We start from the raw sequence: 18,277 nt of genomic DNA on the forward strand, positions 1-18,277 counted from the left end.
TTCAGAAGTAAATAGGGAGCACAGATGGTTTATAAAGCATAACAACATGCATATGTGAAACATGAACAGTTCAGAGGCACCTGCATTTGATTTGCAATCGTTCTTCCACTTCCAAACAGAAACTCTCCCCAGCTGGGATGCCTTTAAGAGCTTATCAATATATATGGAAATAGCCAGACCATGCTCTGGACCCGTTTTTCTACCTGAATAAATGAGCTTTACCTTTATCTGTTGTGAGTTTTGAGCAGATTCGCAGAGGCTCAAACTGGCACAGAATCATGGAATGGTTTGGGTTGAAGGGACCTTAAAGCTCCTCCAGCTCCAACCCCTGCCACGGGCAGGGACCCCTTCCACTGGAGCAGCTTGCTCCAAGCCCCTGTGTCCAACCTGACCTTGAACACTGCCAGGGATGGGGCAGCCACAGCTTCTCTGGGCACCCTGTGCCAGCGCCTCAGCACCCTCCCAGGGAAGAGCTTCTGCCTAAGAGCTCATCTCAGTCTCCCCTGTTTCAGTTTGAGCCCATCACCCCTTGTCCTGTCACTACAGTCCCTAAGTCCCTCTTATAGAGCCACAGAATCATGAGCATCTGAGAAATGATGCTGTGAAGCGACGCTCTGAGGCAGTGTGCTCAGAGCCCTGCACTGATCACAGGGCAGCCTGAGTGCTGACTGTTACTTGGCTTTCAAGACCCTCCTTTGGTCACCACGACTTCACCCCCATCATCTTACGATTTACAAGTAACACAGTGAAGCTGGGTTGCTGATGAGGTTCTAAGATTCATTTTCTCACAGTTCAAAAGCTAAGGTTGGATTCCACCTGAGTGGGGAGAGAAACAGAGGAGCAACAGTACAGGAAATGGTGCTGCTCCCCTCTCAGCTCCCCGTGCCGTGTCATTCCCAGGCTGGAGAAAACGGAGATGGAGGAGAAACAAGCCTCGGAGGTGGAGCATCAGGAGGGGCTGGGGCAGGGCAATGGCCCTAGGGAGGTGGTTAGAGCCGTTAAGGGTGGGTGGCTGTGGGGTACACCCAGCCCAACCGCTGGTCCAGGGCAGGGGCAAGGAGCAGGGCAGGACAAAGGTGCCCATCTTGGGGGTGAGCAGCACCAGGGCTGCTGTGTGATGGTGTGCTTGTGGTGGAGGGTGCATGAGTACCCGAGCACCCTGGAGATGGGGAGCCTGAGCTGCAGTGTGGCTGCGTTCTCTTAGCATCATAGAATGGCTGGGGCTGGAAGGGAGCTTCAAGATCATTATCCATGCTCCTGTGTGTGTTTGTGCGTGCACAAAGGGGTGTGCACGTGCATTCATGCACCCCCAGGCGTGCTCATGGTGAGGCTGTCCCTGTATAACGGAGGTTCATGTTTGGGTGCCTGCAGAAGGATGTGAGTCTCTGCATGTCCTTGTGGACACATGCAGGTGTGCACTTGTGTGTGAGCTGAAGCGTGCAGGATGTTTTCCATCCATTCCATATTTCATCCGGTTTCACAGACCTCCAGGGTGGGGAACGGATGGTCCATTGCTACAGCACCTGTCATCCCATCCAAGGGCCCTGGGGCCTTTCTGAGACTGCTGAGGCCAACAGGATTTTCAAGGACCCCAATGGGTTAAGGAACTCAATTTTGTTGTGTTTCCTGTGCTACGTGGGCTTTGAGAGCTGTATTTAGCCTCATAGACCACCAAGGTGGGGTATAAACTGCCATTGCTGTAGAGGCTTCTGCTGAGCTCATTTGTAAGGGAATCAGAAGGCAGTGCTGTGTTGAAAACTGTAAAACCAAGTTCTTTTAAAAACCTGTTAAATGTGCTTTGTATTTTGATACGTTTCCTATAACCACAGGGAAATGGCAGGCAAGAAGAAAGAAATCCAGCTCCAGGTACAGATTCTATTTACTTGAACAATTCTAGAGATTAATAGACATTTTCTCTCTCTCTTTTAAGGATGTTAAAATGTCAATTCTTTTTATTTCAGATGCAAATAACCAATGAGAACCAGTGGGGTGAAATGTTGCTGATGAAAGGTGTAGTAGGTACTGTCACTGTTTCCTGTTTAATCTCTCCTGAAGACATGTATAGGTTTTCATACTTACATACCCTATCATCTTTAATAGATAGTGGTCATAAATGTAGATTACCACCATATTATCTTTTCAAGAAAGGTTATACTAATATAAAGTATAAAATGTGTTTATTCACATACAGTCTTCTATTATGAATAAATACTTGTCAGAAGTCATAACCATTATTTTATCTGCTGTTACATGCTGATAATCAGAAAATACCTTTCTAATGTGGTGTTCTGTATGGTAGGGAGTTATATTTAGGTAGAGAGAACAAATCTGTAATGGGATCATAGCTACACAAGAGCAGCAATGGGAAAAACATGATCTGCATGGGCTCAGGGATGTAAAAATCGTGTAGAATAAATAAGATCGAAATCCAACAGTGGGGAAAGAAAAAGAGCAATTAAAAGGAAAAGGAATATGAGAGAAATGGGGTGGTCTGAATTAAGCATCTCAAACGGTATTATGAAGTAGGTTGTTGGTGCCAAACATAATTGAAATGAAAGAGGAAACCATGATGTAGTCACTGAACACATTGATGTATCTGCGGTGCATACATTGACTGAGAGGACTAAGAGCTGCATGTGAACGCTTCCCTGCATGCGTGTGCTTCAACACACTCGCAAATATGTTCCATTTGATAAGGTCCACAAGGCGGCTGTTTTGTAACCCCAAACTATTCCATTTCAGTAATAGATGTGTATCAAGCCTGGTGTGGTCCTTGCAAAGCTGTGCTGAGCCTATTCAGGAAGCTGAAGAGCGAGTTCAGTGAAGACGATGTGCTGCATTTTGCCGTGGTAAGGATGGCAATTCCATGGGGAACTTCTTCACCTTTTGTTTTAAATAGTTCTTTTGACCTGTCTGCACAAACAGAGCTTTCATTTTACTGTTCTTATACCAAGGTATCACAAGTTTTGGCCTGGTTGCATCTTCTTCTGCATAGCTCCTCACAAGACTTTGTTTAGGGATAGACTGGGAATGGCAATCAATGTGGAAGGAGCTATAATAGAAAGGGAGCTGATACCCCACAATATATTTCTTCATAAGATTGCAGAAACATTCAAAAGCCAGATTTTATGAATCTATGCAGGTTTATATATATATACTTTTTTATATATATATATGGAACTACACGATCTTAAGGTCCTTTCCAACCCTAACTATTCTATGATTCTCTCTATATATGCATATGTATGCACATGTAAGTAAATCATCTTTTCCATCTGACTTCAGGCAGAGGCTGACAGCATTCTGGCTCTGCAGTCATTCAGGAACAAATGTGAACCTGTGTTTCTGTTTTGTGTTGTAAGTACATCTCATCAGCCTCTCTCCATGTGCTGCCCAATTTTGCCTTAATTTTTCAGTAGATTAAAAAGAAAAGGGAAGCTATAGAACGCATACCTTTACATCTTACAGCGCATAACCCAGTATGTATGCCAGCGGATGTTGTTGACTTGAGGCAGGTTTTCATGCCTGATCTGTGGCTCTCGAGCACATGGCAGCCACAGGAGATTTTGGGTAGCCACAGCTGGGGTAGTCACTTAGTAAGAAAACTCTGTAAGTTTTCCAGGGTTGTCTCACATAAATTGGCTACACTGAAATGGGTATTTATACACGCTTTAACCCAGGGAAAAAGAGGTTCCTTTTCCTGACACTTTAAGAGATTTCAGATAAACAGCTAAAACTGCATTTTTCACACACAGGCAATTGGAACAATCACATGTTTTTTATCTCTTAGCAATGGATGTAAAAAGCCTCTTCTCTTAGAATGCCACTGTAGAACACTGCTCCCTTAGGAGGCAATGGTTTCAATGGTTTTTTGACTTGAGGGTGCTAAGTTTTAAATCTAGGATCTGAGAGCAATGATACTCTCAGGACACTTCCAGATTTGAATCTGAACGCTTCCAAACAAAGCTAGCAGCATCTTTGATTACCAGTAGTTCACTTCACTACCTCTGAATGTAGCAGAGCACTCCCTGACACATAATGCGAATAAAAGATAGAAAACTCCATGTTATGGGAATTAAGAGCTAGTAGATCCTATATTTTGCATTTACATCTGACTATATTATAAATGGTGAGCCTAGAAATAAACATGACAAATTAGGCAGAGAAGGGAGGGAGGAAGCAGAAGCAAGAAAGGTTCTTTCTGAACTAATAGAGGCAGTAGTAGCTTTAGTATTCACTTCCGTGGGCATAGAAGGTGGTCCTGCTGCTGGAAAATACAGTGAGATAAAGCATGTTTCAAAATTCAAGTAAATATGTAATGAGAGCAATGAAAACTCATTGAGAACGTTCTTTTCTCTTTTACAGAATGGCAAAATTATCTCAATAGTGAAAGGTGTCAATGCTCCTCTTCTAAGTAAGAAAATAACAGAGCTAGTGCTAGAAGAGAGAGCAATTGCATCTGGACAGAAAGAGCACACCACGGTACTCACAAACCAGATACTTAAATGAGGTTTTATTACGCTTGCATGTTTTCTCTTAATCCCTGTGATAGGGGGTTTGGTCATGTTTAATTGTTTGTATTTATTTCAACAGTAAAGTGATAGATGCGAGGGTGGTTTGGGTTCTTTTAGAGATTCCCATTAAATACCACTTTGTAAAAGCTTCAGAAGTTTACAGATTAGCCTATTAATGTAAGAAATGAAGAGATGGACAAGGTCATTGGCACATGAAGGGTTTTAGTAATCTTTTATTCTCCCAGGACTATTTTCCTTATTTAACTTAGTGCATCAGATGAAACAAAGACAGGGGGAGCAGTTATGGCTCATTGCTTGATTTTAAGTAGAAATGGAGATGAAAGAACTTCACTTACAGTAAAGGAAACTTTTAACACTGTAGCTCAGTTAAGGAAAATCAGGTTGCCCAAAGATCTTTCTTAGACTTACTCACTTTCCAAGGTAGCAAATATGTTCTAACATTAAGGTAAAATTGTTGTAAAGACCTGACAGCTGTGCTTGGTGGCTTCAGCTTCACACTGGTGACGTGCTTTTACTCCACTGGCAACTGCCGTAGGTAGAAGAACTTGTTTTGCATGAAGAGAAACCACCAGAAGAGCCTGTTGAGGAGACCGCATCTCAGGGTAAATCTATTTGATTTCTCTTAGAAATGTTAGCAGGAAGAAAAAGAACCAATATCTCTTCAGTTATTTGATTAAGAATTGGGTATGTCAAGCACTAGGAGGCTCCTTTGATTGAGTTAGTAATATGAGAGGCTGTGGTTGCGAATATCAAAGTGACAGGAAGCTTTCTCCTGTAAGGAATTAAGATATCGGGCTGCCATCATCAGTATTTTCACCCCTGCTTTGTGAGCTTTCAGCACTTCAGAATAGCAGCAGTGCTGTGTACCAGGCAATATTCCTGTGTAAAACCAGTGCCTCAAAGTCACTTCTACACAGCCCCTGTGTTATCTTTGCACTTTTGTTCAGGTAGGGTTTGTTAACCCTTGGGCGTTCGACAGGAATAACAAGACAGGGACAACCTGAGAGGATTGGGAGAGTTCATCTGTGAAGGAATGGCACGCTTGTATCTTGGATTATTTTTGAGTCTTTCACCACATTAAGGAGCTAAAGGACAGGTTTACATTACATGAACCCATGACAGTAGAATAGGAGCCCAAAAAGATTGAAAATAAGCACCATCCTGTTTGTGGGTCTCATACCTACCATTTAGGTCAGGCTTCTCGTGAGCTGGGACCTACATCTTTTCTATTCTTATTGTTATCTGTGGCTACTGAATGTTTGTACTGCTCCATACGCACAGAATGCCACTCATCAGCACTGAGATGGAATAAACTCCTCCATCATCCTCTTCTTTCTGATCTCACCTTTTTTCCCCCCCGTGAGAAGGCATTAGATCATAGTCATGGATTAAGTTGTGCCCCTTCTCCTTCCTCTTCCTGCCTTTATTGTTTGGTTCAAGTGACACATTCCTGACCTCAGCTTTAGCCTGTATTTTTTTCCCATACACCTTCCAGGACTAGTAGTACAGTATTACAAGTCATATAGCAGTTATATCCAGACTTCACACTACCCCACAGCACCTAAATGTGTGACCAAATCAGGGAACAGACATAAGTTTGGGTTCAGCTTCAGGGTAAGGGATCCCTCAGAAGCCATAATACACTAATATTTCATGGTAATATTCTACTTACCACGTGCAGGTGCCTATGAGAGTTCCCTAGTGTTGGAAATGAGTAGTAGTCTGGTGTTGCTGTTAGAGCTACCAGAAAGTTCTCCTACAGGCATTGAATTACATTCTAATGCTTCATTGTAAATCTCTGATCCTGCAAAGGCAATGTAATTTGTACTCTTTTCTGACCATTTTCTCTCACTTTGTTGGGATCTGTGTGCTATGGAGGTTGTAACACCATGTCTATACCTCTTGTTTTAAACATTACATGGTGTTAGCAAGCATGTGTTACTTCAACAGTTATTTATTGCAAATTAGTTTGGCATCCACAGTGCTAAGAAAAAACAAACATCTACTATGACAAGAAATGCATATTTTACTGGAAATCTCTAGTATTCATACAGGTTTTCACTTAGTTAATTTTCCTTAGTAACACTCATTCCTTTCACATTTCTAGTCCTGTACATATAGAGCTCCCTAGACAAAGCACCCATCTTAAGCTTTCCCATCCCACATGGCCACATGTGAACCATTTCTCCACCATATTACCCAGAACACCAGCGCTTTGTCAGGAATGTGGATTCCAGGGATAGCCAAGGACAGTCCTGCTCTCTAAGGCTTGCTCTAAGTGCTGGAGTCACTTTTTGGAAGCACTGTTTGGCCACCTCAATATTAAAACAGAAAACTATTCAGAGAAATCCACTTGCAAGCCATGGTAAATGTAGTTCTGCATTTACCTTGACAAATGGACCCATTGACACATGACTGTTTCCCTTTTCCAGAAAAAGCAGTCAAATATTCTCTTGGTATTATAAAACCTGATGATGTCTCAGAGGGACGTGTAGAAGAAATTAAAAGCCAGGTAAAGATAACTTGGTAAGATTCATTCATGCTGCTTAGTTAAGAGCCATAGTAGCAAGATACAAGATGAAGTAGATCCTAATTTATGCCTAGGCTTTAGAACAAGATCTTTTAACACTTCTCTGTTAAGGATGATATCAGCATGATAATTCTGACCTGAAATAATACGGTGTTCAGACTGATACTACTGCTTTAATACTTTATGTCAGTAGACAAGGTATGATGCATATTGTGCTAATCATCAACACACGAAATCTACACACAGAAAAGTGTCTTTTTCCCCCCTCACGCTGCAGCAGAAATGAGAACTAGAGGCTGGGGTGGCAAAGTTAATTCTTCACACAGGCACACATAAGACAGCTAACCAGTTCTTTATGGAAAAGACTTTGTGTGCAGACACATATGGCAATACATAAAAGCATGCAGATGGTGAGGCTAGTTTATGTGCACTAGTAAGTGTACACTAATATTTGTCACTAGTGCAGCATTTACTCCTGAAGTGAAGGATGTGAATCCAGCAAGTATGCAAGGGCGCATCCAATGGTTCAGTATTTGTTGAAGCCATCACACAGTGAAAGAAAGAATGTTTTGCCTTCCACAATACAATGCTATAGTAATGCTCATTTCAGTTACAGGAATTTCTTAGTCTTTCTGTTACCAAAAAAATGCCTCCTAAGGCTTTATATCAAGACAAATACGAGTGACTTTTGCAGGAACGATGATCAGTGCTGTATAGCTTGTTTCTGCAATGACTCTGCCTTGGCCAGAAAGGAATGAAGCTCAGGAAAAGGCAAAAAGAAAAGCAGGCAGTGCTTGAAAGCAATGTAGCTGGAGCTGAGCAGCTGCCAGTTGGCTCTGCCTTTGCCCTGCCTAATGAGGGGTGCACTCACAATTTTTCCACACTCAGCAGCACCATAAGGGCTTTTAAAGAGCAGCATGTTGGTAAGCAGATTAATATGGGCATGTGGTCAGTACTGGGGTTGGGTAGCGCCTTTGTTGTTTAAATATCAGTGTATGGGAAACCTCACACAAGTGGACTATGAATTTTCACATAGGACACACAGGTCTGCATCTCCTCCACATACTTGAATTCAGTGCAGTGGTGTAGCTTAAAATAGATAAAAATATAATCTATTTTATGCTTATCTCCTTTTCCTGAAGCCAAGTACTTTAGCCTAATACAGCTGTTGATAAGTACACATTTATATGACCACTATGATTAGTATAGAGGTTACAATAACAGATTTTGGAAGTGGTGGCATGTTAATCACAACAGTTAAAATGAGTTCATTTAATGTTAAATAAAAGGGATTATTAACATATGAATGACTGTATAAATTGAACTGCACTACATGGTTCACAACCATTAACTTAGGGGCCATTGTAATCGTGAAATTAGCGAAGTGCTTTAAAAAGCTGGAACTTCAGCTTAGGCAAAGGTAGCAATTATTTGGAACATGTCAGAGAATTTTAAACTGAAGGTAGCTTCCAAAATCAATCAATCTTTAGCATTACAATAACATAAGATTTTGTATATATTCGTTTTCAAATGCCACTGAGTAATAACTAAATAATTGCAGATTACAAACGCAGGATTTAGCATCGAAGCAGAAGAGGAGAAAATGCTAACTGAAGAGCAAATCAGAGTGTTCTATGCCTGTAGAGCGAAAGAGGTAAAAACAAGCTAAAAACCTAAACAAAAGGAACGGGTAAAACATATCATTTTAGCTATATGTGTTTGCAAATCTCTGTCTTATACAGTTTTGGTATGTTGAAGAACTGAATTAATGCAGATTTAGTGCATAGAAAAAAAGGAGACATTCTCTCTCTCCTACCGACTCATACAGATATGGCTTGATAGCATTCTAACATTCCAACTCAATTAAATTGAACTCCAATTAAATACCAAGAGATTTTCCAGATCTGTCCGTTATCAGAATGTGTCGGACCCTTAGCCATGGCCCTAAGCATAGGCTGTCAGGTATGAAATGCAGCACAAACCCAAAGTCCAGCATCATCTTTATGACAGGGGGTATCTGTCTGACACGTACTCTTCCAGCCATAAAATGGTATATTTGACTTTTTTTCTTCTTTATAGTGTTTATCACAGGGTAGGACTGGAACTAAGCAAGTGAACAGGCAGGAAGAGAAAGCATCTCCAGTCAAGTTCATTTTTCCGGCCCTATCCTACATTAGGACAGTGACACAAGGTGGTTCCTGCTGAAACTAGAGGGGAAAAAGAAATCCGACAGTAATCACCAGATTCCTGCACTGTGGTTTAGAAAGGAAGTAACAGGGAGGGCTTGTGAGGAATCGTGAGCAGCTTTGTTTTAGTAAAGCTAGGACTCTAGACAGACACAGTTGTGAAACAGAGGTAAAAATGTCATCTTCTTGGGAACAGCAGCCAAATTTGACATTAGTTAGGTGTAAAGGGAGGTGTGGGAGGAACCAAGACAGAGAAAAAGCATGCAGTGCTCGATATATGACAGCACTGTTCCACCACAGCAGATCCTAGACAACATCAGGACAGGGATAATAAAACTACTATGAACTACCAGAAGCAGTCCAGAGCTCCCTATGCACACTGAGAAGCCAATTATTTGCCATTCTTTCAGTGCAATTTTAAGCTGAAAAATAATCATGTTAAAGTGACAATAGGAACAGGATGCCCAGAGAAGTGCCAAATGCTCCATCCCTGGCAGTGTGCAAGGCCAGGTTGGACAAAGGCTTGGGTGATATGGTTTAATGTGAGGCATCCCTGCCCATGGCATAGGGTTGGAACAGGATGATTTTAAGGTCCTTTCCAACCCAAACCATTCTATGGTTCTATAGAATAGAGATTCCTTTGTGCTCAGTGGGCAAAATCATCCCTGATTTAGTACCCTGCAAGCTTGCTGAAGGTCCAGAGGCTGCCTGTTGTAGCAGAATGGAGACTGAAGGCAAAAGACCTTCAGATATAATTGGAAGCAGAAATTGTGTCTTTTCAGTGATAAAGCTGGGTGATCCAGGTCAGCCAAATCTAACAGCCACATCTATTTCTCCTAATACGAGAAAGTGTACTCTTGAAGCCACAAAAGTACAGACACTCCTTTGATGCATTTCACTAAATGGTTTTGTACTTGTATACATTGTACCTCTTGTGAGTTTGGTCATCTTGAGACACGGGTTAAATGTGTGCATAGGTACAAAGGTTGAAAGAGAAAAGAAATAAATTGCAAGCATGCATCTGAGTATTTAATCCTCGTATTATGACGAGAAAAACTTACCATACACAATGAGATGAGGCTGACTAGTAAAGAAAAGATCTATTCAAATATTAAAAAGCAGAGAAGATACTTGAGGAAGTTTTAAATATTGAAGGATAGGGTGACATGCAAGGCAAGAAAGATTAAAAACTCACAACAGCTACAAAAATCACTTTCTGATGAAAATGTACATTTATAGCACTGAAGGTTGAAACTGAAGGAATGAAACTAGCAAAGAGAATGAAGGAAAAGCCTACAAATGTCCTGCAAACATCTCGATGTTCTCTATTTGCACCCAGCTACGTGGGCTTTAGTTGCAATAATTATGCATAGAACTGTATTGCAGTTTGTTATGGCACACTGCATGAGCTACTGTGAGCAGACCGTTGGATCACATTGAGTTTCTAACTAATTTTCTTCATTCTTGTCATTTACATATTAAGCCAGTAGAACATGTGCTACTTTCTTAATGTAGTTCTATGACTTCCTTTATCTCAATTAAGTTTGGTTTAGGCATTTTATAATGTTGGCTCAAATGACTGATCAAAACCGTCCCAATTTAACAGGGGTTTGAGTAATGTATGCGAGTGTCATTTTAGAACAGGAATTAGGAGTTAATTTTGAAAGGATGGCTGTTCATTTCTCATGATAAACTCAAAGTTCCTGCAATTCATAGAGAAAAAAAATTATGTTTTTTAGCCCGATTTTGAAGATTTCCTTCAATTCATGCTAAGTGGACCATGCCACATTTTGATCGTCTCTAAAAAAAACCCAACTGATGCTATTCCTCACTGGAAAGAGCTAGATGAGATGAGTAAGAGCGTTGATGAGGCTGAGAAGCCAGACAGGTAACTACCAGTAGAAATGTGTAGATGCGATTCAGTTACAGTACCCAGAGTACACCATAAACCAAGACACATTCTTGCAGATGCTCAAGGGAGAGTAGGGGATGCCTGAAGCATGCTGTGTCCCTTGGGACCACTCTGTAAAAGCAGGCAAACAAGGAGGGGAGGTGTTTGGGTTCTGTTCCCTCACCTTCAAGATGCATAAGAACATTGTATGGATTAACTGTTCACAAACACGGTACCTTGAAATGTCCATTTTTCTCCTATGCCAAGTGTGCGTTGAGAGTTGTAAAGAGGATGATAGTGGCACACATGGCAGCCAACAAGAGTGCTCAGAAATTCAAATAGCAGATCAAGCTTTATATTTAGACAAGAGATTTGCTTAAAGCAGCATGGACTTAAATCCTGTGTTCAAATGAAAAACTTGTCACCATTATTGGTATTCCTGTTGGTGCCTGCTGTCTCCCTTCCTGCACAGAATCCCACAGCGGGGGATATTGCATTTTCTGTAGCTGGTGAAGAGTGACTGTATTTACATAGCTAAATGCAGGCAAGTAACAATAAGAAGTATCTCTGTTAAAGACAAATCTGTAGTGCTATCGGTTTCATGATCATGCTGCGTATGAATTAAGAACAATCCTTTTACTGATCACTCATCATCACTGTACACTTGCCAGTTGTAATTCTGTCTAGTGAAGCAGAAAGACTATTTTGAATAATCTAGAAGGAAGCTGGAAAACCTGCATGGCTGAGATTTCTCTCTCATAGCAAAGGCAATTTTGAGAAGATGAATAATTCTCCTCTCAGAAGCATTACTTCAGTCATGAATCTGATTTTAATGGAAACTTAGTTTGGGATTCTATTATTCTGGTTTGCTAAACTTGAAGAAAGTACATCTTCACAAAGTCAACTATTAACACAATGTATGCAGTGACTTAAATACTGTTACTTTGCGTGTCATTAGGGGGGAAGAAACTGTGGAAACTGGGGCTCTATTAAATGTATGTGATATGGAAGATAGCATAGAAAATGCCAGCAGACAACTTGCCTTCTTCTTCCCAAATTTTGATACCCACAAGACAGAGCAAAGAACAGAAAAAACTTTGGCCTTAATCAGACCATGTCTCCTAAAGGAAAGACGAGGTAAGAGTTGATCACTGCATTCTCTATCTAGGATATATAAAAGCCCTCACATTTTGAAGTTGAAATATCCCAACTCTATTAATGACATGTTCTTAGGTTGTATTGTCTCTACAGTGATCTTTGTCAGGAACAAAGTGACATGGTTAATGTTTTTGCTGTATTGAGAACGTACACATCAATGCTGTTTTGTTCCCTGGGTTGATTGTTCAAGAACATCTTTAGATTGTATATTTGGATGGAATGTCTCTAGAAGAGAAGCTAGCGTTTGCAAGCTATAATATAGGGGATCATAATTCCCACCATAACAAAGGAGCTGATATTATTCCTGAATGCCAGGTCCAAGGTAGATCAACAGGAAGCTAAAAGATCTGATCTGTGTTCTGTGCTGCATAACTGGTGTGTGCAATGCTGCACAAGGGCAGGTCTATACAGACAATATTAAATCAGGAAATCTACTCCATTAGCACAAAACTCCATCCAACCAAGTTTACTTTTCTTCTCAGGCATGTATTTGCATTTCTTCCTAGATTCTAGATAGCATTTCTATTCTTAACTTGAGAATCTCTCTACTTGAAATAACCTATACACAGAAGCTGTGCAAATTAATGAATGAATGGCAACTTTGCATCATTTCAATATACTAAACAGAGTCAATCCTGCAAAGAATAAAGGATGATGGCTTCAAAATAGCAATGCAGAAAGAAATCACCCTAACTGAAGAACAAATACATGAATTTTACAAAGAGCATGTAGATCAAGACTACTTCCCAGTCCTTCTAGAGCAAATGACCAGGTACTTCGAATGAAAAATGAGAATGTGGATCTATAAATAAGAGTGACATTTTCACAATGAATAATTAGCCTCAATAATACACAATACATAAGACACCAATGTATCTGAGAGTTTAGTAAAATGCAAAACAGGATCAGACAATAGCAGATAATGAGATAATTCCCAAATATAGTGCACATATATGTTTGAGGGGAGATATTTGTAGAAATTGGTTTAATTGTTCAAAGCCTGGGCCAAAGTTTAATTTATATATATATTTTACTAAGGGTGATCTTGTACTCTCATCCCTGCCTGTGGCAGGGGGTTGGAATTAGATGGTCTTTAAGGTCCCTTCCAATCCAAATCATTCTATGGTTCTACATGCACGAGGGTGTAAAAAACTACAAGCTACTCCACATACCTGTATGTAGGAAGTTGAAGGCAGCAGCCAATTCCATTGATGTGGGTGAAATCAGCTGAGCTCTGCCCTGCAAGAAGTCTTTATCCAGGCTGTGTGCTGGACTGGGGAGGAAAAATACACTATGTTTGGATATTGCCTTCATAGGAATTTGGGGTATGGCTGATAACTTAGGAGCTGATCAGCATTTTAGTGGCTAATAATAAAGACACAGCCCAATTCTAGAACATTCCTCCTGTTATAGTAGCATTCATTTTGAAATTCAGATTTATGTTTAAGCCCCATAAGGTTTCATCAGACTGAAAGTGGTTAAACAGAGATTGGGTTTAAAATCCTCCAGTACCAGGCTTGTTTTCCTAACCTGCTCTGGGTGCAACCAAACGACTTTCACAACTTACAGAGAGTTCAGTTTTACTTTTTCATTCAAGTTTTCCCATCTCACAGTGGTCCAACTCTGGTACTTGCTCTAACAAGAGAAAATGCTGTAGCGCGCTGGAGAGAGTTATTGGGCCCAAAGTCTGTTGAGCAGGCTATGAAGGAAAACCCAAACAGGTAATACTCACAATAGTAAACCATTGTTCACAGCATACTATTTACTTTCACATTCCTCATCTCAATGAATACCATATTCCAACTGGTGTAACTATAGTGCCATCCTCTGGGAGCTAATATGTATTTCTGCACTTTGTGAAGCTTTTCTTGGAAGAACTGCTGTATTATGCATAGAAACTATAGCATTTTCTGAGCAATAATGGCTGCTAAACATCGTGAAAAGGGTATTGAAGTGAAAGGAGATCTATTGAATCTAGAGTGAGGGGTCCCTGCCCTGGCAGGGGGGTTAGAACTAGATGATTTTAAGGTCCTTTCTCATCCAAACCATTCTATGAATCAGAGAAAAAAATATTGGTAATACCTTGTTATTATTGCTTTTTTTTCCCCTTGAAATAGCACCCTTATTTTTTAGAACAGATGCTTACTTTCTCAGCTTAACAAAAACCTTGCATCAGTACAATTTTTACTTGTGATCAAGTTCCCCATACACATTTTACAAATAGACATCCTAGTTTTACCTGCTAATGGTAACTTTCTCTAAGAAATTACTACTGCATCATCTTACCTGTTGTTGGCAGAAGGGCTGCTTCACCAGGAAAGAGCTGCTTCACCAGGAGAGAGCTGCTATTAGCTTGCAAATATAACAAGATGAGAGTTGGGTGGGGTGGTGTTGATAGATCAGGTGGTTAATTTACAGGCTTGCTCTTTTTGTAGGTAATGGAGGTTGTCTTTACAAAGAGATCATCAAGCACTTATGTCACCACATCAACTTTCATTTATATTCACTGGGTTAAGGCTCATCAAATAGTTAAAGCTCAAAATGGTTATTCCTTTAAGTAACTTTACTCTTTTAATGACTCTTAGTTTACGTGCACAGTATGCTGTCAGCAATGTACCTATTGGTCAGCTGCATGGTAGTTCCACACCTGATGATGCTCAGAAGGAATTGGAATTCTTCTTCCCACAGGAGCACACTTTGGCATTAATCAAACCTGCCGCTGCTGCAAAGCATAAAGGTAAGTCATCTAGAAAGGATGGGCTATGTTTATTGATGTAATTTCCATGAAATATTAGCAGTAATTCATGTCAGATGCATTCTTTTTATTCCCTGGAATATTTTTGCCATGCAGAGAAATGCTTTTACAGGGCTTGCATACTTCATAGTGAGGCCTCAAATGTGATATTCCCTTTGCTTAAGCTCCCTGTAGCCCTTTCTTCATGAGAGTGGTGGTGAACTGAAGTGAGAGAGTGCTCAGCTAAGTTAAACTGTTTAAAAACCAGACACACATGCAAACTAGCTGCCCAGCATCCTTCTATGTCAAAGGAGAGAGGCTTTACAAATCCATGTTACTTATTTCAGACAGGAATCTCTATTGTTCAAAAGGGGTCACTGCTCCATTAGATGCATTCCCATCCCTGTTTTAACTTGCCATTAGACAAAGGGAAGGAGGAGGAAAGGTCAAAGCAAAAAGAACACCTTAAAGGTTTTGCTGCCACTTTTTTTAAGCTCTGCATCCTGGTGTTCTTGTCTGTCAGAGCAAATTCCAGTGCTCTTTCTAATGTTAATCTGTTATTTGCTTTTGTGAGTCTTTCTTACCCTCTTGTAATAACTCTGATTTTAGCAGGCCAGCTGGGGTGTGATAGAGCATTACAACTACAGTCCGTGTTCTGTCCAACATGAGAAGCAATAGTGAATGCTACTGGTATGGTTTATAATAGTGTGGGTTTGTCACCTGCGTTAATGCAGTGACAATGGTTTCTGAACATTTCAGGGGACTGTTGAAGTGTTTGTCATACTGCCCATGATTGTTTGACACTGTAAGGAGAACTTTAATAGCTATTGGTGATTTGTTTCTTTAAAAAAGCACCTAGTATTTTCTGAAGGTTTAGTTTGGGGAATTTTCAGCATCTGAACTTTAAAATGATTTTTGTATCTAAACCATTTCAATGAAGACTTGAGCTTTCTTGTTACCCTCCCAGATGACATCTTGCAAAAAGTGAAAGGTGCTGGATTTACCATCTCAAAGATTAAAGAAGAATCTTTAACTCGTGAGGTGGCTGCACAGTTTTACCAGGATCACAAAGGAAAACCCTTTTTTGAAGACTTATTGTCCTGTATGACTGAGTAAGTGTCTCATTATACAACCTCGAGGTACATAAGTGCACACCAAACTTCACATTTACAGTGCCAACAGAACAGGCTACACCCAAAGTGGGCTGAGGACTTGACACTCTGACACTCTTTCTGTCAAGTTTAGTGGCTGCTGGTATGGAGAGCTCTCCTTTTAAAAGGAAGATTTAAAATTCTTTTAAAACCTATGGACAGTAACTATTATTTTGGGGGTTTTGATTGTTATGCTGTTGGGTTTTTTCCTTTCTCAAGAAAAAAGAACTGATTGCTGATGGGATCCTAGTTCTTCTCATGTAGGACAAATATCTTCCTTATAATATTGTTAGTATAGCTGTTGATAAAACAGTATGCATAGTCTCATTTCAGAAATTATTGGGTAAGAGCCTTTTAGGGCAAAAAGGACAAATCCAAATAGCTGATCATCAGAATAGTTTTTGCTTTCAAATCCAAGATATTGTCTTGAAACACTCTGAAACAAACTTTGAACAGTTTAAAAAATTTAGATAGAATAATGCTTATCATAACCCTTCATGGTACTTCTGAAGTCAAAGCTAAGCCTGCATCTTAGAATAGCGTAAAAGTTTCCTTACATTGATTTTACAGGGGCCCATCAGTGATAATGGTCTTAACAAAGGAAAATGCTGTGGAAGAATGGAGGCATATAATGGGTCCAGTCGATCCAGAAGTGGCTAAAGAGACCTCCCCTGGATCAATTCGAGCTCATTTTGCACAAGATATTTTGTCTAATGCTGTTCATGGATCATCAACTAAGGAACATGCACAGAAAAGCATTGAGTGTGTATTTGGAGAGCTCGATCTAAATTGAGCGATTAAGATGCAGTCGCTGAAAACTGATGCTCAGGTCATTAAATGCATTTGTCTGCCCAACCACCTATATTTAAGTCTGTGTTTTATGTTTTCCTTCATAGTCCATCCATTCTTTTATCAACCACATTTTTATTATCAGCATTGCATATTGCAAAGCATATCAATGTAACGAGTAATACCTGCTACAAGTTTGATGTTAGTAATGATTTCTTTTATGTGTGGTTAGTAAGTAGTTTTTCTTTTATCACTTTAGCAGATTTATGCCTTTCCTATAATTCCAGGAGTGTTCTAAGGTGTTTCGTATACAACTAGCTTAAAAAAACAGGGTCAAAGAAGATCATTAAAACACAATTAATGACATGTCCACTGTGATGCCAGTTGAGTCCTCCAGTTCAGGGAGCCTGCAAAGGAGAAATGGTGCAAGGTAGTCAAGGCACTGCTACAACATTGTCAGGGAGCAGCAGCAAGTGTGAGAGTGCTCCACAAGGGAGAAGGAGCCCAGAGCCAAGCATGACCACAGCACAGGCTGCGCTGAGCAGCCCCGCAGCATCTGAGCAGAGCTGGGTAGCCACATCCATCAGGAATCCCAGACAAAGCAAGTGATGAACCAGGTCCAGGACCCATTGGAAGGTCCAGTCAGGAATAATAGGCAGACAAGTATTCCTGCAACACAGTTCAGGAAGTGATTAAGCCCAAGTGTGAGCTTAAATGTGGCTCCCAGGCACCTTGGCCAATGGTATGGGTGTGCATCCCAGGAGAGGCTGCTTGGGGCTATTAAGACCTATTGGTTCCCTCAGGGCCCTGAAAAACATTTGTGATGTTTGCTCATCCTTTCCCTAAACATCTTCTAACGATTACTGTCACAAGTAGGATAATAAACTAGATGGTCCTTTCCATTTATGCAATTCAAACGTGTCAGATGAAGCAAAATATAAAGTCAGCTGTTACTTAACAGCTATTTTTGACATATACCTCCTTGCCAAACTAGTGAATTTGTATCCTGCCTCAGTCTAACTTGGCTGGCCTTCATAAAGAACACAAATATCCTTCTGTAGCTGATAATTCTCACTTTAGCTGTCTGAGTCTGTGGAAGGTTGACATACTAAAGAATGGTATTCAGTTAAAGCAATTTACTTATAGCATTGGTTCTAAGTGCAGTGTCCAGAGAGAACAAAGTCTTTCTCATCCTTTCTTTATTGTCCCTATTCTATTTAAAACAACTAGCTGCTTTAAAGAGCTTCCTGACAAATATTTCTGTTGTGATGGGGCATTTGTTATTATAGACATTCCTCCAGCA

General features: G+C 40.4%; 1 protein-coding gene across 3 annotated transcripts; it reads left to right on the forward strand.

Moving 5' to 3' along the window:
• Window positions 1-1,820: 1,820 nt before the first annotated feature.
• On the forward strand, window positions 1,821-17,047 carry NME8 (NME/NM23 family member 8). Of its 3 annotated transcripts, none has more exons than XM_061464316.1 (16): window positions 1,821-1,866; window positions 1,962-2,019; window positions 2,743-2,849; window positions 3,286-3,357; window positions 4,366-4,482; window positions 5,071-5,137; window positions 6,968-7,047; window positions 8,627-8,719; window positions 9,145-9,246; window positions 10,991-11,139; window positions 12,101-12,279; window positions 12,928-13,072; window positions 13,914-14,021; window positions 14,886-15,037; window positions 16,002-16,146; window positions 16,756-17,047. In XM_061464316.1, exons 1-16 carry the CDS (start codon window positions 1,834-1,836, stop codon window positions 16,976-16,978), a joined length of 1,830 nt encoding a protein of 609 aa, XP_061320300.1. In that variant the 5' UTR covers window positions 1,821-1,833; the 3' UTR covers window positions 16,979-17,047. The 3 variants fall into 3 exon arrangements, with proteins under 3 accessions (XP_061320300.1, XP_061320302.1, XP_061320301.1); XM_061464317.1 differs by having other exon boundaries at window positions 1,834-1,866; window positions 1,962-2,010; XM_061464318.1 differs by lacking the exon at window positions 9,145-9,246.
• Window positions 17,048-18,277: the final 1,230 nt, after the last annotated feature.

This window comes from Pezoporus flaviventris, unplaced genomic scaffold, assembly GCF_033815535.1.
Source record: "Pezoporus flaviventris isolate CSIRO_AGI_PZ_B2104156 unplaced genomic scaffold, CSIRO_AGI_Pfla_v1 ptg000037l, whole genome shotgun sequence".
Lineage (NCBI taxonomy): Eukaryota > Metazoa > Chordata > Aves > Psittaciformes > Psittacidae > Pezoporus > Pezoporus flaviventris.